The sequence below is a fragment of the Struthio camelus genome, chromosome 3, assembly GCF_040807025.1.
Source record: "Struthio camelus isolate bStrCam1 chromosome 3, bStrCam1.hap1, whole genome shotgun sequence".
Lineage (NCBI taxonomy): Eukaryota > Metazoa > Chordata > Aves > Struthioniformes > Struthionidae > Struthio > Struthio camelus.
The window spans coordinates 83,578,793-83,604,849 of NC_090944.1; the positions used below are offsets into that span (position 1 = coordinate 83,578,793).

The 26,057-nt window shown below is 42.3% G+C and overlaps 1 protein-coding gene across 1 annotated transcript; it reads right to left on the reverse strand.

Moving 5' to 3' along the window:
• Nucleotides 1-647: 647 nt before the first annotated feature.
• RAB32 (RAB32, member RAS oncogene family) lies at nt 648-24,886 on the reverse strand. The gene is made up of 3 exons (XM_009668766.2): nt 24,345-24,886; nt 4,588-4,865; nt 648-2,134 (listed from the first exon to the last, which is right to left on the reverse strand). Exons 1-3 carry the CDS (start codon nt 24,571-24,573, stop codon nt 1,985-1,987), a joined length of 657 nt encoding a protein of 218 aa, XP_009667061.2. The 5' UTR covers nt 24,574-24,886; the 3' UTR covers nt 648-1,984.
• Nucleotides 24,887-26,057: the final 1,171 nt, after the last annotated feature.

Genomic DNA, 26,057 nt, shown 5'->3' on the forward strand with positions numbered 1-26,057 from the left:
CAAGTCAATGGACAGGGACATAACCATTTTAGTGAACCTGAAACTAAACAACCCTAAAAAATCCAGTAAATAAGAAACAGAGATGGGGGGCAGTTTCCTGTCTGAAATGATACAGAATATCAAAAAACGGTTTGAGTTAGCAGCCAAGCTTTAACGCCCAGTAAATCCGCACAAACCTAATGGAGACAGGTTCATCACACTGGTGCATGGCAGGAGGATGACGGACAACGGACATATGTCAAAATGAGAGGTTCAGACCAGATAAGGAGAAATTTTCACAATGAGGGAAGTCAAGTACTGGAACAGACTGTACAACAGAGGTTGTGCAGTCTCCATCATTGGAAGTTTAAGACCAGACTGCATGAAGTCCTCAGTACCCTGGTCTGACTTCACAGCTGACCTTGCGTGGAGCTGATGATGGACTAGATGACCTCCTAAGAACCCTTTCAACCTCAATTATCCTATGATCTTAATCTAGCTAAATCCAGTTTTAACTTATTACAGTAAGGCTTGGCATAAGTTAAGTTCTTTGATGCAGCAGCCACGGGGAGAAGATAAAGTTGTTTTCAAAGGCCAATGAAAACATCCGTATATAGGGTAGGTTACCAAATGTAAAGTTGAGTTCTCAAAAGCACACACCACCAACATAAGTTGCCCAAATATATTTATTTGTCTCTTAAAAAGTACGTTACTCTTCAGAAGAAAGACAGCTGAGGAAATCTCAATACATATTAAAGTATCAATCTGGCACATACCTCATGCTTATATTTAAGTAAACATCAATACCATCAGACCAAGCAAGCTAAGATTTCAGAAGTCAGTAGCAATTGAGGCACCAGGACTTAAGAAGCCCTTAAGGCAAAAGGGAACTTCAAAGCCTCTCAGCCAAGCAGAGGCTGAGTTCCAGAACTTACTCAAGAACTGTAAGAACAAGTCTCTGCTTACTTTTGATCTTCATCTGCTGCCAGAAATCCATGCGAGTTACAAGAACATTTAAGCATCTCAGTATACTGAGTTACAGGCTAGTAAGCCAGTTCACCAACTCCAAGTAGTCAGAAGAGCACAGCACTGTTCTAAAATTGAAAGAGTTAGAGGTTGGGATTTTTTGATTCATTATCACAGGACAGCAATGATATTTACTTTTTGCAGCTCTTGCCAGTTTCCAGTATTAGTGCATGAAAGTTTCTGGATGTTTATTTCTGGGTGTGCATATGAGTGAGGTTATCACAACTGTGTCAGCTGTACAATTGCATCCATGAATGTGTTTCACACGTATTAGCTGAGAGCATTTGCCTTAATGGCTGGAGACGCGTTTTTGTTGGTATGTCTATAATCATGCTTTTCCCCTGCCAAATATAATCATTTTCCCATCTTCTTGTTCCGCCACCATCTACTTCACTCAGTCGTGGTGTACGCACTAAGGAAGAGATCTCCTGTCATTGGTCACCAGCCATTCCTACCCATTTCAAGATTTCTATGATGTCTTGATCCAGGAGAACTAGCAGTGAGACAGACCCTCATGATGGGGATAATAAATAGGGACAAGCGTGTACGTGAAAAGTCAGGCTACAGTGGAACATCACTGGTGAGAAAGGAAAAGTTTACAGCAAAGGTGTAAGTGTCTATTCAGCTAGAACCAAGCCGAGTGAGTCCTATTTGGAATGTACCATATGTCCTAGAAGGAAAGTAGATACCAAATGTTGTCTTTGTTCCTTTATAGGGGAGTGTAAACACTATCTTATGTTCTCAAGTAAGAAGAAACTAATCAGACTTAGATGCAGCCACTCAAGAAAGTGGAGTGATAACTCACAAGATACTCAGTTTCATGCTAAACAAGAATATGTAAACACCCACAAGAATCACCTATTCAGAGAACACCAGACACCCCATATGGATTGTCACAACGCAGCACCATAGCAGCAGTTTGATTTAAGGAACAGTCTCGCTGCTCATTCCATCACATTTACACTGAGCAGTGGTAGCATTAGCAGCACTGTGATTTACTCTCTGCTTTCAATGGGTCTAGGTCCAGTTTTGGTTTCCCCACATCATTTTCTTCATTAGGAAAGGTTTTGTAGTTGGCAAGGATGTTTTCCACCAAGAATCGAGCAGCTTCATCTATGTTGATGTTGTCCTAAAAGTGTTGAAGGCAAAGAAGTCAGATCTTTTAAACAAAGGTGTCACGTGCCTACTAAAAGCCGGCCAAATGCAAATTCTTCTAAACAGTCTCATAACCTTGACATAAACAGCTTAAATACATCAGGTCATTTACTCATACACTTGTTTTTCCAAAAAGCTATCAGAAAGTTCTGGTAAAAGTGTTATTCATCCTTATGACAAATGGGATACTTTGACTCTAACCTAGCAGGTGGTCTAGAGATGAACGTCATTTGCTTTTGGAAAACTGGCAAGTACCACTGTGCCTTTCTGCAGCAGGAAAGATAGTAGGCAATTACATTGTTTACAGCAGCATTCCACCTTTTGGGGCCTTTTTCTACTTCTGCTGTAGTTTGGATGCACTCATTTATCTAAAAGGACATTTTCCATCAGCCTCAAAAACCCAGCTGAAGTCAAGGTGCCTCACCTAGCCACTCTTCCAAGCATGCATGAGAAGGTGTAAAGTATATTAAAATCCGTCCTGAAGAAGGTGTGTATGTAGGATGCCTAGAGCTGCATTTTAGTAGGGTACCTCAAAGGCCAGTCTGGCCAGTGCCAAGGGGCCCCTGGCTACAGCTTCTGAGATAGCTGGGCCACCTGTTAGTTTACCATGGGGTAGCCATATTTGGAACCACTCCTATCTTTGGCACCAATGGAGATACCATGCCAATGCACTGTTCTGTCTCCATAAGTGGAGATCCACTCTTTATACCAGGAAGGTTAGGTCATGAGAACATATTTGAGCAGTTGCTGTTGTAGTTTGCAAGCTTGTGGTTGTCAGACAGAAACTGCTTTTGGGAGTTTGCACAGATAGACGCTTTTTCCTGCCCATAGCGGGGGAAGATTCTCCTCTTTCTAGGGGGTAGATGTTCAACGTATTTATATCCCCTGCCGTTCTTTTGCCTAATCTACAGCTAGTGGACACTAACATGTTACTGATTACTAGATTGAATATTCAAATACTAATTCCAGCAGAAAGGTATAATCAGTTTAACAGGATTTTTGGGTGGACAGGACTTAAGTATACCAAATCAGTTACTGGTTTAAGAAACTGAAAAAAGCTGTCCTGAATTGCTGATGAGCTGTTTTAACTATGATAACTTTACAAAGCCCTAAGCAAGTCAATTCATAACTGAATCTGCACCAGTATTGTCTAGACCTCTCTCTGCACCAGTATTGTCTAGACCTCTCTCTGCACCAAGAACCTTGTTTTACATTGGCACCTTCAAAAGGTCACATGAAATGCAAGCTGTTACTCCACTTCCATAATACTCTTTATTCCAAAGGTATTTACAATGTTTTTAGGACTGTGTTAAGGTCAATACATAGGAGTGTTAAGGGCAGCTGAAGAGCTGTCTAGCTGAAGCTTCAAGGAAGATGCATAACCCAGAGCAGAATATTAGGATAAATTTTAAGGCTCTTTATACTCAAAAAGGAGGTTTTAGTAACAGATGGGTCGGTTTGAGAGTTACTGTTTGTGCAAAATCAAACAAGTGATTAGCTAATTTAACTTGAATTCCTGCCACTGTGGACCCTTCTTCCTTATTTTAACATGGTCAGGAAGAGACTTGTTACTTTCTTCTTACAACATTCCTCTTGCAGATCTTTTATTTTAAAGGGTTATCTAATCACCAGGAGGTGCCAGAAATGGTTCTGACATACAAAAACAGGAAACACTTTTTGCCAATTTGTCTCAATAGCAGCTAAAGGAAGTGGGCAAGCCAAGGGAAAAATGGGCCTCATGACTTAGCTTATATATGCAGGAATTACCAGCCAGGCCAGCAATTTGGTCCGTCAGGCACACTGATTCTAATAATGAAAGGCTGTTCTAGATGAAAACGACCAGGTTTTAATAAACCACTCGATTTCACTTCTGACTAAACAGCAAGCTTATAAACATATTGGCCAGGTTTGTAGACTAACACCACACAATATATGAAGTTACTCAAAATTATCTGAGTAAAGTGGCTGTCTATCTCAGCTTAGTTACTTGGCTGAGCAATTTGTTCTTCCCCAGTTCGGTTTTGCTATTGCCTGGTAGAACAGAAAGATGGCTTTCTGAAGTTATCTAGCTGGATGATACAAATGAGTAAATAAGCTTGATCACTTCTGGAGTCTTAATACTTCCTACATGCAACATGAAGACAGAGGCTGCAAGTCAAAAACCTACATTTGAAGATTACTCTTTGATCAGTGTTTCGTAGTACTAACATCTAAACCACACGGTTCCTTGACACATGCGTGATCTTAAGACTCACTCAAGTCAATTAATAAGAACTGCATCTTAAGTTCTTATCTAAACCAAGTATGCTGCAAGTCTTGCTCAAAAGCAAGATATTCCACACACCACTTCTAGCTTTTGTTGAACAGTGGAGACCCGGACTGTCAGTTTGTGCCTGAAGAGTTTAATTTTTTTTTTTTTAAGCTCACCTTGGCAGAGGTTTCAAACCACCCAACGAAGCCACCTTCTCTGCAGAACTGGTCCATTTGAGAGGGATTCTGGTTGCCATCTTTTTTCTGGTCACACTTGTTTGCAAGAAGAACTGCAGGGATGGGGCTGCCATTGGGAAGTAGCACTTTACTGTCCAAATCATGCTTCCATTTTGAAACAGCCTCAAACGTGGAGCCTCTTGTGACATCAAAGACCACAAAAGCACCAACTGCCTCTTTGTAGTATACTCTTGTCATATTTCCAAAACGCTCCTGGCCTGAAAGAAAGGGGCAGTGATAAAGCATTCATTTTTAAGTGTTAACTGTAGTCAAGGTAAATGCACTTCAGCGTCAGGTTAGTAAATATAATTAGGAGTCTGGCATTTAGGACTAGTCATCTAGTTCACACAACATTCGCCTGCCTTTACCATCCTGTGTTAGCTCACTGCAAGAGAGCCATTACGTACACCATGCATGACAAGAGTCAGATGCTAATTGAATTGCATTTCTAAATACTACTTTGCAATTATTTTTAACTTATTTGTTAAGTAGTGTTCTTTCAGAGAGAGGTCATGCCTAAAAACGCTACCAGCACAACTAGACCCAAGTCATTCTTTCCTCAAGAGGAAGCTTCTACATGACTGAAGCATAAGCCTGGTGTCTTCATATTCATTATAGGTTTTTTCCTCAGGGATAAGCTCAAAAGGAGTTAGCTTAACAGTTAGAGGTAAGCCTTTGGCTTCAGCTTTTAAGTTGGAGACCTTCTCTGGAAGAATTTCCAACTGTGTTCTACAGCAAGCAGTCCCAAGATTTGGTGCAAGATGACCAGGATAGCTAAAGGACAATTATTCACAGCAAAAGTCCTCTATATTCTAAAGAGTGGAACTTAATCCACTCCATGCTCTCACAGAGGGAACAAAACTCTTCCCTTCCATACTCAAAGCTCAAATTTCAAAGCAGTACCATTATGCCAGATTCCTCAACCAACAAGCCAAGCACCAAGCCTACATCTCAGTGACTGTCACTAGAAGAGACAAATTGCTTATACACTATTTATGAAACAGTATGCAGAGCTTGCATACATGTAAATCCCGTTCTCTCCCTAGGCCTTTCCAGGCTTGATCCTCATACCTAAAAGGCGGTTTTTGTGTATCTGTACTGGTAATGGCTGTACCACTTCAGACAAAATCTAGTTCCTATTCTCATGAATCCAATGCCATTTGAAAAGAGTTTGGTCAGAGGGTTTTGACTACCTCTGCAGATCAAGCGCACTGTGTCTGAAGAAGCTTTATCTTTAGGTTCCTGTGCTTTTTCAAAAGGAAGCTGCACAGAGTCAAATTTAGTGATATTAAGCCAGTAATTGTATATGGTACCACACATGCTATGAAGAGCTCCTTCTCATTTTCCCAATTTTTTAGTTCCAAATCCCACCACAGATTGTTGTTACATGGGAATACTTCCCACTGTGATTTAGCAGTTCAGATTGCACTTGTGTTCAGTTCAGGGAGTATATCCCTTCACACCACAGAACTGGCCCACAAAGCAAAAGATGTGCTCTTGAGGTGTTTTTTGTTCCCAGGGAAAAGAACACACACACACACACTCTAGTCTGGCTCTGAAATAGTCTAGAAATGGACACCACCACTTGAGATACTGGCTGTCATGTTACATAAGACTATACATGAATATGAAGCAATGAGAAGGACAGTCACATTAGTCATCCCAAATCAGTTTGTGGGGGTTGTGTGGATTTGTTTTTACCTCCTTTTTTAAGCCAAGTTTTGAAAAACTTGAAAAGCTTGCACAAAAAAAATTTACTGATCAGTTGCAAAGAGAGTTGCTAGATAGTTATGGGAGAGAGCTACAGAGACACTGCAGTCACTACATACGAAGCTAAAATATGTGTAGACTCTGGAAGAGCTATCAGGCAGTCACCACTTCTTAGGCAGTTGTGCATGCTGTAGGTGAACGTGGCTGCTGGTCAATTATTACAGTGAAGGACATTATCAGTGACTGAATCCCTTCCTCCTTATCCTCCTAGGCAAAACAGCTTTAAGAGGAAAAAACAGTTAGCAAGAGGGACATATTAGTCTCCCATAGCAATAACCCTTGCTGAAACCCACACACCAGTGCGGTCTAAGATTTTGTTTAAGAAAAAAAAAGATATTTGAAAGCTGTATGACCCTTTTACTGCTTCAAAGAAGGGTGGCAGTTATTCAGGTTTGGTTACAATATACATTTTGGTATAGTCCTAAACACCAGGAAGTTTTCCTTCCCCTAAAATAACAAGAGGCTTAGCCTTGGTCAGAGAGCCTGGTCATCTCTAAGTTTGTCAACTCATTCCCCATCTCTAAGAGAAATTCCATCTTTATCATACTTGGGCTTCCAACCCGCTTCCTCAGTCTTCTCACATACCTAGCCCAATGCCTTCATATTGGATGAGCTGGATACAAATATGACTGGTAATCACTCGAGATTGCCCTGCAGTTGCTTCCCCTGACTTTGGTGGTTTCCCATGCTCCACTATCGACAGCCTGTGCAAAGCTTTAACACACATAACACCCCATGAGTAAGCCAAATCTGCTATGCCAGAAGGGCAACATTTGTCTTGTAGCTGAGCGCCACATCAGACAGCTAGCAGAATCTCCTCATGGAATCCTGACCAGGGGAGAGGCCACTGCAAGGGGGGTTGTGATTATCAGTAGTTTCAGAAACTCTGGAAAAATACACAAGCTGAGGTTGACTTTGATAGCTTTTCTCCTCGTTGTATGATATGACAGGACCTCCAGTGGGGAAGTAAACCTGCAACTGAACTGTACTTTGCTTTGAGTGCAGTTTGTACTCTATAGCATCCACCTGGAAAGCAAGGGCTTCAGCTCTCCAGGAGCTGCATTACTTCTAGCTGGCTTTGTTGACAGAAGTCAAGTTACTCCAAGTGTAAAACTTGTAGTGTAAGAACAAGTAACGTTAAACTACAGGAGAATGTGTTAAAACTCAGGTGAAAGCAGACAGAAGAGCACAGGCCCATAACACCTATGAGCAGGAAAGTCTAAGTCTTTACTTAATGCATTTCAGTTTTACATAAGGGGATTTGATACTCCTTCTCCCTGAAAACCTCCCACAAAAGCAGACATTACTATGTTATTTCAAATAAATACCCTTTAATTGGCCACATACGCTCCAGTATGGAGTACTGCTCTGTTTTGGAGTAGCCCTAACTCCATAAACAGTTTTGGGTTGTTATATGGAGAGCTGCTTTCACCTGCATGCTAGTTTATGACTGCTCTTTCATACCATCTGGAGTCTTATGAGGAAGGGAATGTTCTTTTCATTCTACAGAAAGAGATGGCAGAACATGGCCTAAAAGGTTTTTTTTTTTTTGTGGTAATAGGTATACGGCATGAGGCAGGAAGAGAGCATCCAGCATTAACTCACTAGAATTTCTGTACAATCCAGTTACCACTGACAACACGCATGCTTTAGGTTGAGCCTATTGAGGTGGAAGTAGGAATACTCTGATAGCCTTTTGAAAATTTAATAGGACTTCCAGGCAAAGCTTTTGCAAGTGCTTTTCTGCTTGCAAAAAAGCTCATACACAAAAGCAAACTCTAGAATATCTCACTCCTCCAAAGTCTGGAGATCTGAACATCATTCTCTATATCTGTGATTAAAACAGTCAAAAGATCCCATCTTCAGTGTGCTCAGTTCAGCCGATGATTTGTCATTCCCCTTCCTAAGGCCAGAAGAATTTTTGCTGTAGTCATTTCACCATGTGAAAATAATGTTGAGCAGTACAGAAAGTAGATCAGACCCCCAGAGGAGAAAAGGGTAAAAGCGATCAGATGAAACTAGACTTAAACTCCAGTGCATAGAACCATGAAAGGAAGGGGACAGGAACATACCTACTTGCTTACAGCAGCAGTATGAAAAGGACATTACAGGATTAAACATAGTGGTAGGTCTAGTTCCTTGACATAAGCCTAATGGTACCAGAACGGCATCCATCCTGTGTTTCAGGGGCTCAGGTGTAGATGACTGGCTAAGCCATAGAGCAGTACTGCAGATCAGTGGGTTTCTTTAAGGACACGGAAGTGGCTGCATGCAATGCAAAGTTCTGCATTCTCTAACCACACAGTTTTCACATTTAAATGACTTCGCACACTTTGTCACCATATCGTCCAGTAATTGCAACAGCATTACATGAAGTAATTGCATAATATCATACACTGGGAACAAATACAGTTCCGTACAGCACAATGATAGCAACTAAGTTCAGTTTAAACCTACATCAGAGCTTAGGAGCTTTCCTTGCTTCCCAGGATACATTTTGGAAGAGCCAAACTCAAGCTAGAAACCACATAAAAAAAAATTACAGCCAATTCTGTCATTGCTTGACTGCAAAAACTAAAGCATTTAAAGGACAAAGAAAAGTTATCGTAAGATTCAGAAAGTGCAAGCTTTGCCTTAAAGTAGAATTAAAAAGTTTCTACAGCAATCCTTCCTAGTCTAAGGAATAAACAAGGGAGTCTCATTTATCACTGCAGTAAGACTGATCATTGTGGCAGTTTTGCTTCCGGTTAGCAGGAGCTACCCTGTGCTCCTAATATTATTTCTGCTCTTAACTCCACTTGCAAGATGGAAATTGAGGCAAGAAAAAAACAAGTAAGACCTGCAAGCAACTGCTGGATATACATGATATTGAGTCTGTCAGGACTCATTCTCCCAGATTACTTACCATACCTAAATGCAGAATTAGGGTCTTGAAGTAGTTTATGCAAACTAGATGAACTTACTCACAGAAAGCAAAGTGATCAATCTGCAAGAAGCTTCCCCAGCTATATTTTTGCTATGAAAGTGACAGGTTTAAACCAAAAAAAAAAAAAAAAAAAAAAAAAAAATCAACACCAACAGTAGAACACAGTTCACCTACCTTGTAAAAACTAAGCTTAGTCTACACTGAAACCATACAGCTCTGCCAGAAACTAGAGTTTAGTTGCATTTAAACCCTTAAAGTTTCTTTATCAGGAGTAATACTACTGGACAAAGTATAATGAGTCTCTCTGATGAGACTGACAGTTCTGATATCTTCCTGAACTTATGTCATTAAGGAGGAGCAGGAAGATGACCCAAGGGTTATAAAAAGCCTGAAAACTGGAAGAACGATGGAAGAAAAAATTCTTTTGCTTAACTCATGTTAGTTCAAGTCTTCTTTGACAGGCTAATCAGCTTAATGGATGGCCAGACTCTGATATTTGACTTTAACAAATTTGACAGCTCCACATCAAATAGTCTTAAAACAAGTCAAATATAGTCTAGATTGAAGTCGCCCAAAAATAAATGCACAGCTAGCTGAAGAGTTTTAAGTCAGAGTTGTTTGCTATCAACTAGAAGAGCACTGCTTAAGTTTTGCAGTTCTCCCCTGCATCCAATAACATTGAGTTTTCAGAAATCTGATAACTAGTGAGGAGTCCCCAAACGAGTAAGACCAAGCATCTGTTGCTAACATTGTCCTTCAGAGTTATGAAGCTCAGAGTTCAGTTAGTTTCAAAGCCAGTTTAAGTTCAACAGAAAGAAGGAATATATCACACAGGACAGAAATTTAATCTATAAAACAAAGCCAAGAAATATCCAGCAACGCTACAGTAGTGAAGAAAGTGATCAAGGAACATAGTAGATCAGAAACTGAGCAAGTTTCAAGGTACACTGAAGTAGTGCCCCGCTAGGGTGTTTCAGTTACTCTGCTTTTCTGTCAACAGGTGAAGCGCAAGTGCAGTACTGTATCTTGCAATGAACTTAGGCATCATAAGATACTTAAACCACTCTGAATGGCTGTAATAAGTCAGTTTCAGCCTGAGAATAGGTAAATATTATTCCACTGTGAAAAGGGTTCTCAAAGATCAGCTATTCTACATGATCACCAATAGTCATTACTAGTCAATCTATAATTCAATGAGGGTCATTAATAACAGCCTAATGAAAGGGGATTCCTTAACCTTGTTGGCTAGCAGTTTAGGTACCTAGACAAGCCTCTCATAGAGGCTGAGAGATTTTAAGTTCTCTCACTATGACAGCAAGATCAAAGGCTACAGAAATCAAGAACAAACCTCAAGATCAATGTTTAGCAAGTTACCAAATCTGGAAATACGTAAGTGCCTCAAAGTTGATATAGCTTTTCTCCAAAATGGAGAAGTCTAGTGCTGGGAATAACAGAAATTCTCTAAAGACAGCATAATATATTGCTATACTGTCAATACTTGCAGTATTTAGCACACAGTACAACATTAGTTACCAATAATATAGCAGACGGTCTGAGTGAACTAGAAGAGGTATAGTGCGGGTGGCACAGAGTAATTTTTACAATGCAAGAGAAATTTAAGACAGCTTTTTCCTCAGTAAAAACCTGCATGGAACTATTGTGATATGCAGTAGGAAGAGAGAAAAATGTTAAGCTATATGCCAGTGCATGAGGAATTGAATATTTGGTGTAAACACACCAAAAAAAAATGGAGCAGTGCAAGTAAATATTCTGGAAGAGAAACAGAAAAATAATCATTAGAAACATCTAAGGAACTATTCAAGTTTAAAACTTGCAGAGTTAGTTTAGAACAGTCCCAGCGAGACTATGCTCAGCTTTTTGTACCTGCCTCCCTTAGAAAGTCCCAAGTCCTTTAAAGCTAATTAGGTATCTCAGATTTGTATCTAGAATATCCAGCTAACTGGCCAGGAAGCCATACAAAGAGTCAGCTAGACTAACCACACTGATTAAGAAGTACTGAGAATAAGGGGCAGTAACCTTAACTGACACCCAAACATTCTCTAGACAGGCACCTCTGCTGATGTTAACATGTTAGTTTTTGTCAGAAGCATGCTTCTGAGGCTGATCTCCCACCACTGCCCCTGACTGTGCTTTGATTCACCCTGTGGAGCAGTCTGCACATATGAACTGGCTTCTTCTTGGAAGAAGCTGGCCCAGTGACAGGCTCCAGGACTATGCTTCATGCATGGGACAGGCAACTTACTGGGCCAGACTAACTCTACTTAGACCGCCTACACCATGGCTACCAGGTCCTCACTGTCAGCTATTCTGATCTTATTAGCCACACTACTTGCTAGTACAGACAGCAGCACTTCTATTCACTCATCAGACTTCAGTGCCAAACTAAAATTAGTTCTTTCAGACAACTGCTCAGGACTAGGAGACATGTGAGTGCTTTTACTCAGCCCAGACAGGAAAAAAAATCAATTCAATGGCAAGTTGAAATCCCTTCTTACCAGTCTTCCCCTGCCACTGGAACGGCTAAACTAATGAGCCCTCTCTTATTTCAGTTGTGCTGCTTTACAGAAGATTCAGGTCCCTGGTTCTCTGAATTTCTGGAGTCAGGTTTTCACATACTAAAGCCAAGGAACATCTGAGTGGCAGCTTCCTATTTCTGATTCCAACTCTCAGTACAGTCTAGAACTTTCAGTGTGCTAGATGCAGCATCCAAAATGATTTGACATGCAGCCCAATGCTGTCACTGCACAGTGAGTGAGTTTTAAATAAGAGACAGTGGTCCTACATCCTTTAGGAGCTCTAGGCAAGAATACACTACAATTTGGATGCCTGTTTGTCCTATGACTGAGTGTTTGGCACAAGACGGCAAACATCGGGAATTGCCCTGAGGAGGCATTTTGCAATTCTCCAGACATCTAATGCACTACCAGGGTCAGGTGAGAACCAACTGGGGCTCCTTTGGAGCCAGATACAGTAATATGCTACTGGCAAGCCACTGCAACTGACAGTATTTTATTCTAAACCCGCACAGCTTGACCTAGAAGTGCCTTACCCTATTAGATCGACTTCTGTTAGGAGCAGGAAGTAGGTTAAACAAACCACTCTCAATATAACAGGACACGCTCATGTACGTCCACCTGATTTTCCACATGGGTAGCAGCCTTAGAATGCTTGAGTAGACAACCTGATTCCGAAACGGTCAGTCCTGAATCTCTTTCGCCTTCCTCATTCTTATTGTTTAAGCTATCAGTGCAAAATTGCTGAGCACTTGGACTACAGAGGTGTTGAACTGTACTTGCAGCTCTAGCAGATATTAGGAGCCTGTAAGACTTACAAAACACCCATCTAGTCTGAGTCTTACTTTCCACCATTGTGCAAGCCATATTTGGGATTTGTGGCTCTGCTAACAAGTGCCAAGATGTTACAAACCCAGCACTTCAAGAATATTAAGTCCTCCTGAATTAGACAGTACTAGAAACACTTTCTTTAACTGCAACTTAAAGCAGCCTCAGACAGACTTTTTTTAAATTAACTGCCAGTGTCCTTTCTTAGTGGGAGGAGGGCATGTTACTAGCCACTGGATCAACCTTTTCCTGAGAGTGTTTCAGGCCTTCAGAGAAAGGGTCTTCAGGGAAGAGTAACCAGCCAGTTAGTCCCTGTTCATCTGCCTCCCACCTCACCGTAAGACATGACCTTTGGTACTCTGGCTATGTCTACATTAGACAGCGGCAGGGTGCAACAGGAGCAGATCTGTACAGAAAGTCTGTGCTGGCGACCTGTCATCCACATTATACACAGGAGCATAGTCAGGGAGATTTGCTCTGGACTGCTAGCCTAAAACAAAAGATTAAAGGACACCCATGCTTCAGGATTAGTTTTATCTGAAAGAAATCTAGCTACCATGATCCAAGACTGTTCCGGCTTTATTGTGCCTTGCTTTGTCTCCATAAAGCAATCGGATGACTTTTTTCAAACACATTGATATAGACACACAGTTTCCCCTGCTTTCATTTGGAGCTTAGCTCACTAAGTTTATTAACTTTTTTGCTAGCCCTCAGCTTCTTACCTGCAAAATCGTAGAGTAGAAGCTTCCAGTGAAGCTTCACCTAGAGACATATGCCCTTGTTAGTGTTGATCATAAGAGGTTACTTCCTGCCTTCTGGTTTCATGTTATACTAGAATTTCTTTTCTTACCAGCTGAATTTTTCTTTAGACTGCTCTCTTCCCACTGTCCTCTAGCAAGAGTAGGATGGTGAAACCAAAGCTCCACAGACATTTCAGTTAACCGCACAAGGGAAGCTCGTCAGATGGTTCACTTACACAAACTATTCAGGAAAATCCTTTTACAATGCTAAGCAGTTTCCCTTCATAAAACCAATAATCACATGCCATCTCAAAAAATACTGGAGGTGTAACATTCACTGGGAGAGAATCAGTTCAGGTTCACTATTTTGCTTCCTTAGATCTTAATCAGAAGTGCTTTCACCATTCCTCAGGCAATGTTGTTTCATTACAAAATGGTATGAAGCAGTTTGAAATTTCATTGTGCAACACAGCCTGGATCTGAATAGTTCCGTTACCTGAATTTTCACAGGCATTGAGACTAATCTTCATTCACTTTCTTTGCTATTGTTATAATTTACTCCAAAGGGAAGACAGGTGAGTCCTATTCACTGTAAGTGAAACAGCAGAAACACTGAGATCCAAGCGCTCCTAAGTTATACTCCTGATTTCCATCAGGAAAGTTGTTCACTTAAATGGCTATGCAGGAAGCCTGTAGTAGAGCAAGATGAAGTTCAGACCCAAGTTTGTTCATGTCTATGTCTACAATGCCGTTTATTCCCAATAGTCTTGAGGCAGAACGGACATTTTTTACCTTCCTCAGAGTAGTAAGGGCATTCCTAGCCTGATACGACAGGCTCATAGCAACATAATCTTCAAACCTTGGCATCCTCTTCATGCGTTGGGACCACTATATACTACATGAGTAGAAAGAATTAATCATCTCCTAAAGGAGATTTCATCATGATAGAGAGCCTTAAAGAAATCTGTCTACAGTGAGGTAGCCTGTAATTGGGCGATGGGCTAGAGGTGACAGCTTACTGAATTCCCTTTTGCTGCAAAGGCTACAATGCTTTATTCTTACTTTGCCTCCATCCCAGCAGATGAAAAAGCACACCATCCCCTTTCACAAGAGCAGAAAGCTTGTACACAGGAACTCTTCCTCAAACAATTGCACAGCTCTCACAGGGAAGTTCACACAAAGACTGATAAACTCTTATTGCTGTCCATAGCATTGGTTTGAATGCCTGCAATCAGTTCCTAACAGCTTAATTTGTCTTTTTAGTTTAGAGGCAAGACTCCACACTTATGGTTCAGCTGGCTTTGTCCAGCATCAAATGTATTATATGTAAAAGTATGGCATAGTCTAGTTTGAATAAGAAAGTTTTACACATTTATTTCCACTTGTTTTGCTTACAACTTGGATAGAAAGCATCTTAGCAAGAGAGGAAGTTCCTGACTGAACACTAGATTTCTGTCCCCAGGAAAGTATAGTTCAAAGCTAAGTAATGTCTAACTAGATGGCAAACACAGTATGTATGAAAAACCCTGCTATGTAGCCCAGTTAGTGCCAGCAACAGCATGAATGTGTAGTTCCTACTTTGCTCTAGACTTATTCAAACATGTCATCTGCCAGAGTTAAGCTATTTCGTGCCTGACACTCCCCAATCCATCTCCTTTGGTGCATGTCAGGCAGCCACAGCTGTACTGCTTCTTTGATGGTGATGCTGCATGGCCCTACGCTATTTTGCAACACACAAGAGAACAATTCTAAAGTCAGTTTGTCTCAAGAAGTTTATCACAAGACTGAAAAAATGTTAATCTCTGAAACGGTAAATGTGTCATGGCACATTGTGTGCAATTGGAATTCAGTCTCAAGTAGCTGCCACATTGCTCTACCCAGCAGTCTAGTCTGCGAGTGTTTAAACAAGAAGTTCCCATAACCTGTTTGCAGCGACAAAAACGCTTCTTCCTTTAAGGAAAAAAAGGAAACACCATTCTTTGAAGATCTGTTAAAATCTGCACAGTAAGGAATATTTTTTTGCATTTGCTACTAATCCAGAAGCTACTCCTACTGAAAGAGTAATACACTTTCTCTAGTCAGAATAAAATATATTTCTGAATAAGCTCTATAGTAACCCTGAAATCCTGTTGTGCTTTAAAGTATAATCACCATATCTATCTTAGTTCTACATCTCCACAGCCAGAGGAAAACTAATGTTTTACCATAGACAGATTGAGAAGGACATGGTACTTTGTAGTCCCTGCTTATTGCTGTTTATACTAGCTTTAACACTTGCAAGAATTTCACACAACTTACTTACATGCTTTCATATAAAAGCAGTATATAGAAAAGCTCTAACTGTAAATCACTTCCCTTTGAGATGACATATCACACTTAAGAAAGCCACTGCTTTAAATACTCAGTTTAGGCTACAGGTGCAGTTCAGGAAAGTTTTCTAACTGTCCTGTGAGACTGAATTTCAGCATAAGGTCTCTCGCTGTAGAACTGCATTCTTGCTTGTTACTCAAGCATAGAGACTCGTTTTGCACAGAGGCTGTTGGAGTCACTTCTGGACCCGGTTATGCACATTGAGAAAACTGAGTTAGTAAAAGGCAAAGTGGACATACACAAATGAGATAAAGCCACAATTAGTTCTGAACCTGACATTGTTGCAAGAATTGTTAAAAATCTAGATCTACATTCATGTAAGATTTATTAAATATGTACTTTTAGCAACGTATTATGGTGCACATCCAGTTTGGTTCTGCAGGGTAATGTATTTGACTTTATCACTGACTTAAGTAGCTATTAACTAAGCTCGTTTCACATGAAATGCAAGAACTTAGCCAATACTTGCTTAAAAAACCAAAAACAACAACAAAAAAAATACAGATTAATGATGACCAATGTAAGTTAATGGATTTCAGCACTGACTTCAGTTTCAGTGTTCTATAATTCGATCCAAACGTTAGCTGCATTGGGCAGTATGTGCTATTTTCTACTGTCTGCTGTACATAAGAACTCAGGTATTATAGTTCCCATTTAAGGTAGCATTTCCCCCCCCCCCCCTTTTGACTGATGCCCATCCATCCTTTGTTCTCTGCACCAGAGTACTATAGAAGTATTTTCACTGTGATCTTGCAGCAAGTGCAAAGCTTTTGAGTAAGTGCTATGATACATACCTAATCTATTTGGAAAATGAGGTGGAGCTTCAGATTCACCTATACCATAGTGATTAGAAGCTCATGCACTAAATATTTCCAAATATACAAGACTTCATTGTCAACAGAAACTAAGAGTTCTCACAATAATAGCAATTTTTAGGCTTTAAGCATGTATAAAGTGCTTCATTCTCAATAGAAATTAAGAGTTCTGGCAAGCTCAGTAAAGCACTCTTTAGGCTTTACACCTAAGTCAATGGCACTAGACCAGTGGCGCTTTTTTTTTTTTTTTTTTAAGGAAAAAAAAAAGATAACACCTTTAGCAATATTTCTCCTAGGAGACCTAGGAAATCACAGAATGGTTTAGCTTGGAAGGGACCTCTGGAGATCATCCAGTCCAACCTCCCTGCTCAAACAGGGTCCTCTAGAGCGCATTGCCCAGGATCGCATCCAGACGGGTTTTGGATATCTCCAGGGAAGGAGACTCCACTACCTCTCTGGGCAACCTGTGCCAGTGCTCTGTCACCCTCACACGAAAGAAGTTTTTCCTCATGTTCAGACAGAACTGCCTGTGCTTCAGTTTGTGCCCGTTGCCTCTTGTCCTGTCACTGGGCACCATGGAGAAGAGCCTGGCCCCATCCTCTCAACACCCCCCCCCCCCTTCAGATACTTGTACACGTTGATGAGATCCCCCCTGAGCCTTCTCTTCTCCAGGCTAAACAGGCCCAGCTCTCTCAGCCTTTCTTCAGAGGAGAGATGCTCCAGTCCCCTCTTCCTCTTTGTAGCTCTCCGCTGGACTCTCTCCAGTAGGGCCATGCCTCTCTTGTACTGGGGAGCCCACAACTGGACACAGTACTCCAGGGGAGGCCTCCCCAGGGCTGAGGAGGGGGGCAGGATCACCTCCCTCCACCTGCTGGCAACGCTCTGCCTAATGCAGCCCAGGAGACCATTGGCCTTCTCGGCCACAAGGGCGCATTGCTGGCTCATGCTTAACTTGTTGTCCACCAGGACTCCCAGACGTAAAGCCTGGAAATAAGCTTTGGATAACTTGGAAATAAGTTCTGAGAAGATCTCTCTCAAGCCTACCATTTAACTGAAAAAACTAGACAGTCCTGTCTTCCATAATCAGAACTGATTAACATACTAGATTGCCTGACAACACCAGCTTCAAAGCACTAGCATTTTGCATATGCTTATGGAATTCCTAACTTTAAACTAAACTCCATAAGGCCTCTGTGGTAATAGTTAAAATAACATATACCTATTTGAGTTGTTATATAACATAGTACTAAGCACAAGAACGCTCAGCAATATGAGAGATTCAGTATCTCACTGGTAAGACAAGGAAGTTGCTTACCAGTAAGACCAAAACCATACCTTGTGTGATATTTTTTGATAATAAACTACTGAAATAGAAGAATTTCAAAAAACAAAACACGTGGATATCCATGATCTGGATACCATAGAGAATCATTTCAGTCATATTTGTGGTACAGAGAAATATGCCTGAAAGTTGAGACATACCAAAAAACAAGTTTAACATGTTCAGTACTTACTTGGACTACTTAACAGCAGAACTCCAAGGTCAGCAAAACATATTTCCAATTAAAAGTTCATAACTATACTTCTACTTCTCCAGAAAAGTTGAAGAAAAGGACACCCGCACTTCCCACAAAAGGCTGGTTTCTAGAAGGAAACCTACTGCGCATCTTCAGTCCCGTTTGCCTCTACAACTTTTCAAAAACAGCAGGCCTATTTTTCCTGAAATTCTGGCTGAAAGAATGCAAAACTAGCCGCTATCATCATCCTTAAGTAATATATACTTAAGTGTGTGCATGCAGCAAGTTTACAGCAAACTTAAAGGCCTGTGACTGTTCTCTGTTCAATCTGTTTTTAATGAGACTGAACTTCATCACATCCATTCCTGACCCCGGGATTTCTGATGCGCCTCAGGTATTACCAGAGCAACAACACTCCCACCTTCACATTAAGGCAGCTGCAACTAGAACTTCCATTGCTGGATAACAAACTAGGAAATTACCACAGACCATCTGCTAGTTCTTCCAGTTTCTGAAGAGAAGCTTTGAGCTCCAATTTTTGCATCTCTCTGATGGACAATTATGTGCACATTTCCAAAACGATTCTTTTTGCACTCTTCCTCCTTTATTTACTGTAAGAATATACTTATTTACAGTAAGAAGCAGTCACAGGCTGATTACGTCAAGATTCTCTTGTCTCGACCCTATACTCACTTCTCCTGTTCTAGGCACAGGGCTAAGCAATTTCTTGGCAGTTTCTTTGCAGAAGTTCCTATTTTAATCCCTACACCCAGTCTTCAAAGTGCGTAAGTACAAAGTGCGTAAGTACAAGTTGCTATAAGACTTGCTTTAGAGACTACTCTCTCTGAGCTCTCTATAGTTAGAGCAGGCTCCTCTGAAAAGCAATCGAGGTGTGCCTCTGCTGCACATAGAGCTAAATGAGTAGTAAACAAACTGAAGTTTTCTAAATATCTTATAAAGACTTTCAGGAAAGCATTAATATCACTTAAGGCTTGCTTTAGACTATATATATGAAAAAAGTTTATAATGAAAATAACTAGTTTATGACCTAGTACACATAAGTAGCTTGACAGTCTTCTGGCACATTCTAGGTCTGCGTTTCTGCTGCTGATAAACTGAAGTGTACAGCCGCTTGAAGCGGTAAGAATTTCACATGGAACATACTGGAACAGTTTGAACATCTTTGCATATTTTGGTGACCAAGTTTCAACAGTACAAAACTACGTGCAACAAGCAAGTGTACAACCACCAAGCACTCCACCCCTCCAGACAAGATACGTCTCATTCTGTTGGGACAGGAAGACTGGCAGGTACAGAATCACTTCTGGCCTAGATCTGCAGAAGACTTGAATTTAGCATTCCTTGTCTTCCTTTATAAGTGCTTATTTCAGCTCAAGGTTTCTTCTCTACTGTGGAAGAAGTTTTAGAACATCCTCTTCTTCCTTGTACCACACAATTTTCTGCACTCGCTTTCCCATTTGTTATGGCTACCCAGAGATCAGTGCAAGTTAACCCCCTAAATAAGTTAAAAGCTTAATGTCTCTTCACCTATCTAATGCCCATTTGTCTTCATAGAAAAATGTTTCATTCCAGCTCTTCCCCAACTCAATACTGAGTAAAAATGCTTCATCTGATATTTAAATCCTCAAGGCTGGTATATACCTTGCACAACAGGGTAGTTTTCAGACTGCTTCAAGGAGACAAATAACCGTTTAATAAAATTTGCATGTAATAAGTCTTATCACAAAACTCTACAAGATTTAAATTCTCTAAGCATGCTACACCCATAAGTATAATTGCTCCTCTTCCGTTTTGCCAATTTCATAGCCATGTTCTTCCCATTAAAGCAATACTTAAGTTTTAATAAACACTTCTAAGAATACATTTTAATAAAGTCCTGGAGGAAAGGTGCAATTACTAGAGTCCATGCAGAACGTCTCACTCAAAGCTTTAAAAAAGTTTGTCTACCAGGTGTCATTAGTGACACACTTCAGGGGGAGCTAAGCTCAACTGGTCATCTGTGACTTTTGCCACCCTTCCCCTCTAGAGGGCTTCATGTTCATACAGGCTAACATGAGCAACAGTGTTAGCTGGTTCTTTATAGTCACATTGGCTATTGGAGTTGTTGGTCTTCTAGATCAGACCAAAAGGCTGTAGGGCTCAGAGAAAGTCCTTCTTTCAATTATATTTAACTGAGTTTTATTAAATATGCTATATTCACCTCCTATACTACCTTGTATTAAGTGTAGCTTCTCTCTCTCTCTCTGAGAGAGCAACTACATATGAAGTATGAATCTCCTGTATATTGAAACAGACTTTAAAAGCAATTCCCTATCATTAAGGTGCCTTTGTTTTATATCTCTTAACCACAGTAACTCATTTATACCTTCTATTTGTTTTGCCGGTTATTTACGTCCTTTGAAGAAGGGGTTTAACCTGGTTCTAATGATTTCAGAAATTATCCAGGAAGAGAGATTTATCATGACTTTGCATGCCAAGATAAAACAGGAGTAATGCCTACAGGCAGTCAGTTTAAAACTTTTGTTCCTGTATGAACATGCATGTAGCCTGTTCAACCTCTTTCACAATCTTTCCTGCTACAAACAAGATCATTTGACAGCGGCTGATCAGGCCAACTCCCAAGCCTTTTTATCTCTATTATTCAAAAAGCCATAGCTTGTGTCAAGATAACTAACATGCCTGAACATTTTTTGAACATACTGATATAGGTACCATAATCTCCTTCCCTCCTCATTGTTTCCTCCCCTCTCGATTCTGCTACAGAAATCTGCATTATTTTGTACCTTGTAACAGGAAGGCTATTTTCACCAGAAAAAGAAAAGGCATTGAGTGTAACATACCATATTCTATTAGGGAATTTCAAGCTTTACCACTATAAAAAGATCTTCAGCTAGCTAGCCACTCAGGAACTTGCTGCACTGCAACGCACAGTACGACAGTGCTGGTGCCCAGCAACAGGACAAGAGGCAATGGGCAGAAACTGAACCACAGGCAGTTCCATCTGAACCTGAGAAAAAACTTCTTCACTGTGAGGGTGACAGAGCATTGGAACAGGTTGCCCAGAGGGGTAGTGGAGTCTCCTTCCCTGGAGATATTCAGAACCCGTCTGGATGTGATCCTGGGCAATATGCTCTAGGTGACCCTGCTTGAGCAGGGAGGTTGGACTAGATGATCTCCAGAGGTCCCTTCCAACCTAAACGATTCTGTGATTCTGTGACACTCACAAGATTGGCTACAAACACACCAGAAACCAGCACAGTATGTACATTATAACCCTCAGTTGATGGATTGAGCTATGTGGTTAGTTCTTACCATTGATTTAGGTGCAGAACCTTAGACTGCAACACCTCTCTCTCAAAGGAAAGCTTTTTACAGTGGACTGTTAAGTACAAACTTTGATCTAGTGAAAAGCAACCTGCTGTGCTATGCTTAAGGGTGAGATTTAAATTCAGAAGCCATTTTAAAAGCATCAAAGTCAATTCAGATTGTGGGGAAGTCACATGTAATATTATTTACCCTAAGATTTAGATCTCTTCAAGAGATCTAAAGCGGTTTCTCTGCACCCACCAGCAGACAGAGCTAGTTACATTAGTTGCTGAAAGCCAGAAGACAGTCGAGCTGATGAGTTAGAAGAGCATGACTATCACATGCTCAAAGATTTCATTATACACTTCAATAAAATAGCAAGGCTTTAGGGAACATGTGCTATGACTGCTTAGGAGCCATCGTCTGCCTGGTTCTCTGTAACTAATAATTTATATATAAATACTGGAGAATACTAAAAAGTTTATAAGAATTCAGACAGCTGCAGAACACATTCCCAGGTCAAGAACACGAGCAATTTTAAGACCATGAAACAACCCTTATGAATACTGAAATCCCCTTGTAGTTCAACACTTAGCACTTAATTGAGACATATCTGTAGGAGTCTAAACTTTTTTTGTCACACTGGCTAAGCATAACCCAATCAAATATCACTAAAACTAACATTACTTCAGTTCTCAGCCTTGCTTTTCTTCTGAGGAAGGACACAGCCTATTGGGAGCAGAAGAGCCTAAACCACCAGATTAGATACAAGAATTTGGAATGCAAACTGCAGAGTAATAGCTTTTTTTGTGTGTGTGTGTGTGTGTGCGCGCACTAGGGAAAGACTTACTTAAGAGTTTCAGGCAGAAGTAGGTATCACATTGTAAGAGATGGGGAAAAATACTGCCCATTCAGTTTAGTAGGGTATCATTTGCTGTAGGTCGGTCAGTGTTAATAATATACAAATATTTTAAGGTCAGGAAAAAACGTATTCTTCAATCTACTGACAACAATAGCACATGTCCTTTAGTCTTGACCTAGCCATGTCCAAGATACACTAAGGGCAATCAAGAATGAAAAATAGTCTTTTAGATCTTGAAATTAATTCATGGGCGTATTAATCGAACTTCCCACAGTAAAAATAGTTTCTATCCAAACTCTGTTACAAGTTACAGCTAGGTTTCCAGCTGGCGTGTTGAAACAGATTGCTTAGGGGGAGTGTAACAGTCTGCCCCATCTCAAAAAAACAAGGGCTGAAGAGAAGTTAAGTTTAAGTGTGGCGGCCAGCCAAACCTCAGTATCCTGATCAGCGTTCTGTGTTTAATCTTTGGAATCCCAGACTTGCTAAAATACATTGAGAGGTTGTAGCAATTTGCACCAGTACTGCCAACGGATGAAAACAAAACAAAAAAAACCACACACACACACACCCCCACCCAGAAGTTCCTTAAAGGAATCCTTCTGAAACACTTAACGGAAGGGAAAGCTTGCCAATATTTCACCTTCTTTCCAAAATAGCAATCAGAGAATATTTTAGTTTGCCCTACATGGCAGCAGCATTTCAGCATCTTGTAATAAGTAGTAGGTTTTTTAGTTTGAGGAGTCATATCTGAAGTGTTTTAAGATAATCTTTAGAGCATAGGCAGAACTGAAGCACAGCTAGGTTTATCACATGGTTACAGCAGCCTTCGTTTTACACTTCCTGTTTTATGAACTTCCACTTGATAGAAGTGGAGAGTTCATGGAAACAGTAACTGCCAATTATTATTGCTTTATTATAGTATCTTCCAGTAGCATAGCATTAACACACCAACATTCAAAATAAAGTCAACTTCCTCATACCCAAGAGAATATTCTGAACACAGCAAAGAGGAAAAAAGAGATGCAGGTTAACATCCAAGCTACATACAAACAGAACTGCAAGTGCAACACCAAGTGTGAGATGCTAAGGATACAGACTTCTCACAGAAGAACAAAAGAATAAAGTTTATACTGTGGCATTTAACATCTCAGCATAAGTAGAGTTAACCATGGTGTGTAAACATGCTAATTACTTGAAAGACAGAGGCGTTAAAGAATAGGTTTGAACTATACAGAGGAAAGGAATGCTGTGCAGTCTGGGGATGTGAACTTTCCTGCTTCAGTGTACTCCAAATGTCTTTTTAAATGCGCAAACCCATACTCTAAATGTAAAATTGAACATAACAAGTCCTGTTTACTCACTCCAAGTTGCTACTACCTTTAAAATAAGTATGCGACTCCAAGCACACAAAGTTTGAGCATGCTTCCTCTGAGCACATTAATTATTTGAGTTACCTTTAACCCATAAGGTATACCTATTAGACACAACTTACTTGGGAAAAAATAGTACACATTTTATATAGAGGTGTTGTGGAGCAGTAACTATGAATAAAGTCAAGCAATAATCATAACGAAGGCCACCCAGGGAAGCCAGTGAGGAGGAGCTGTATGAGCAGGGGCCACCCGAGAGCCCTGGAGCCAGTGAGCATAGCAGCTCTTTGAGGAGGGCTGCATAAACCCTGGGCCAAGCCACCAGCTGCACAACCTCAACTAACAGGAGTGCACGCAGTGTAGGAAGAGTCAAGAACTTCACTCCAAGGTCGAGTGACACTTCCCTCTGCTTTTGCTTCAAAGTTACTCCAGCTTTTGCTTGGAAGCAGTTAAACGTTAACGAGGAAAAAAGAAGAGTCACGAGGACAGACTTCAGAGTGGAAATGCACTTTTCTCCGTCGAGGCTGAGCACCGGGAGCCGCAGACAGCTGGTTTCACAGGCCCCTCTGCCCCCGCCCGGGGGCTCGCTCCCTGCGCAGGAGCCGCCGCGGAAAGCGCCAGCCCGGCCCGGCCCTCACCTGCTATATCCCAGAGCTGCAGCCGCACCAGGGTCTTGCTGTCCCAGTTGATGACTTTGAGAGCGAAATCCACCCCGATAGTGGCCCGGTAGTGCTGCGAGAACAGCTGGTGCACGTACCGCTTGATAATGCTGGTTTTGCCCACGCCCAGCTCCCCGATCACCAGCACCTTGAACAGATGCTCCCGGCACTGCGCCACGCCGGAGCCCCCTCCTTCCCCCCCGGCCATGCTCGCCGCCGCCACCCGGCTCGGCTCGGCTCGGCTCGGCTCGGCCCGGCCCGGCGTGGCTCTCCGCGGAAGGCGGCTCGGCGGCGGGGCAGGAAGGGGCAGGAGCAGGAGCGGGCAGCCGCGGCGGCGTCCGAGGGAGGCCGCGCTGCCGGGGCCGCGGCTGTCTCGCCTCAACTTTCTCGCCCGGCAACTTTCCTCTGACTTTCCTCGGCCGCCTTCCCGCTGGGCCGGCCCACGCCGCCGGGGGAAGGGGAGAGGAGCGCGGGAGGGAGGAGAAAAGATCCCGCAACCACCTGACCACAGTCACAGGACGCGGAAACTCCGCGCCTTATGAGAGCCCGGGCAGGAGGCGGGCAGGGGCAGGAGGAGGAGCCCGGCCCCGGAGGCGAAGCCGGGGGGTGGCGGCCAGCTGCGGGCACCGCGTTGCCTCGGCGCCTGGCCGCGCGCGTTGGCCCGTCCGTGCCCAGCGGGCCCCGAGGCGGCGCGGGGACGGGGCTGCCGGCCGGGGCCGTTGGGGCCGTTGGGGCCGTTGGGCGTGGCGCCCCGCAGGGCGGCAGCCCTGAGGGGAGGCGGCGCGGCCCGCCTCGGCCAGCCTGGCCCCGGCTGTGCCTGGGCAGAAGCGCCGCTGGGGCTTTGGTTTGCTCCTTAGCAGTAGTTGTTCGCTCCTGCCTGTTCCGCCTGGGGGGGTCCCGGCCAGCCCCCCCCCCCCTCCCGCCCCGCGCACCGCTGCCGCCTGTGGCCCGGGCCTGGGTGCGTAGCTTGGGCCATGCTCTGGGTTTGCAAGGCAAGTGCCAAATGTCAGAGATGGCTCCTGGGGATTTTCTCCTTTCTGCTGATGGCATCCTCTTGTCGCCTTTCACTGGTCACGTGTCAAAAGTTCTCGTCCATAACTCTCTTCAGTAAACTTCCCTCTACAAACAGCCAACCCTTCTCCCCTTGTGTTTCTCCAAAGAACATTATGGCAAAGAGGTTGGTTGGGCAAAGAAAAGTTTAGGAAACGGATCAACAGTTAATTGTCTTATTGGGACGTCAGCTAATGCGACTACTCCAGTAAAAGACAGACACAAACACACACACACACACACACACACAACCCTACAAACACCTCTCCGTGCCCTGGCATGGAAAGGCTGCTGTGGGGCCAGCCTGGGACAGTGTAAATGGCACAGCGCCTGCGAGCGTGGGATGCTGGCTGGCGCTGGGCGCTGGCACCCCCTGCAACGCCTCCTGGAACTGCGCACGCCGGCAGGATGGTGCTGAGCTCCTGCTGCGCAGGCCGGCTCCTGCGGAGGCAACAGTCGCGCCCCTAGCAGAGGCCATCCTACGCAAAGGGCTCACGTAGCCGAGGAGGAAATTCTCTCCTTGTCTGTAGGGTTCCCACTGAATACTTACACCTAAATATGTTTCCTTTTCATTCCTAAGTTAATCTTATAACACGTTTGTTTAATCACTCTTTAGTTGTTCTAAAAAATATATAAACCTGA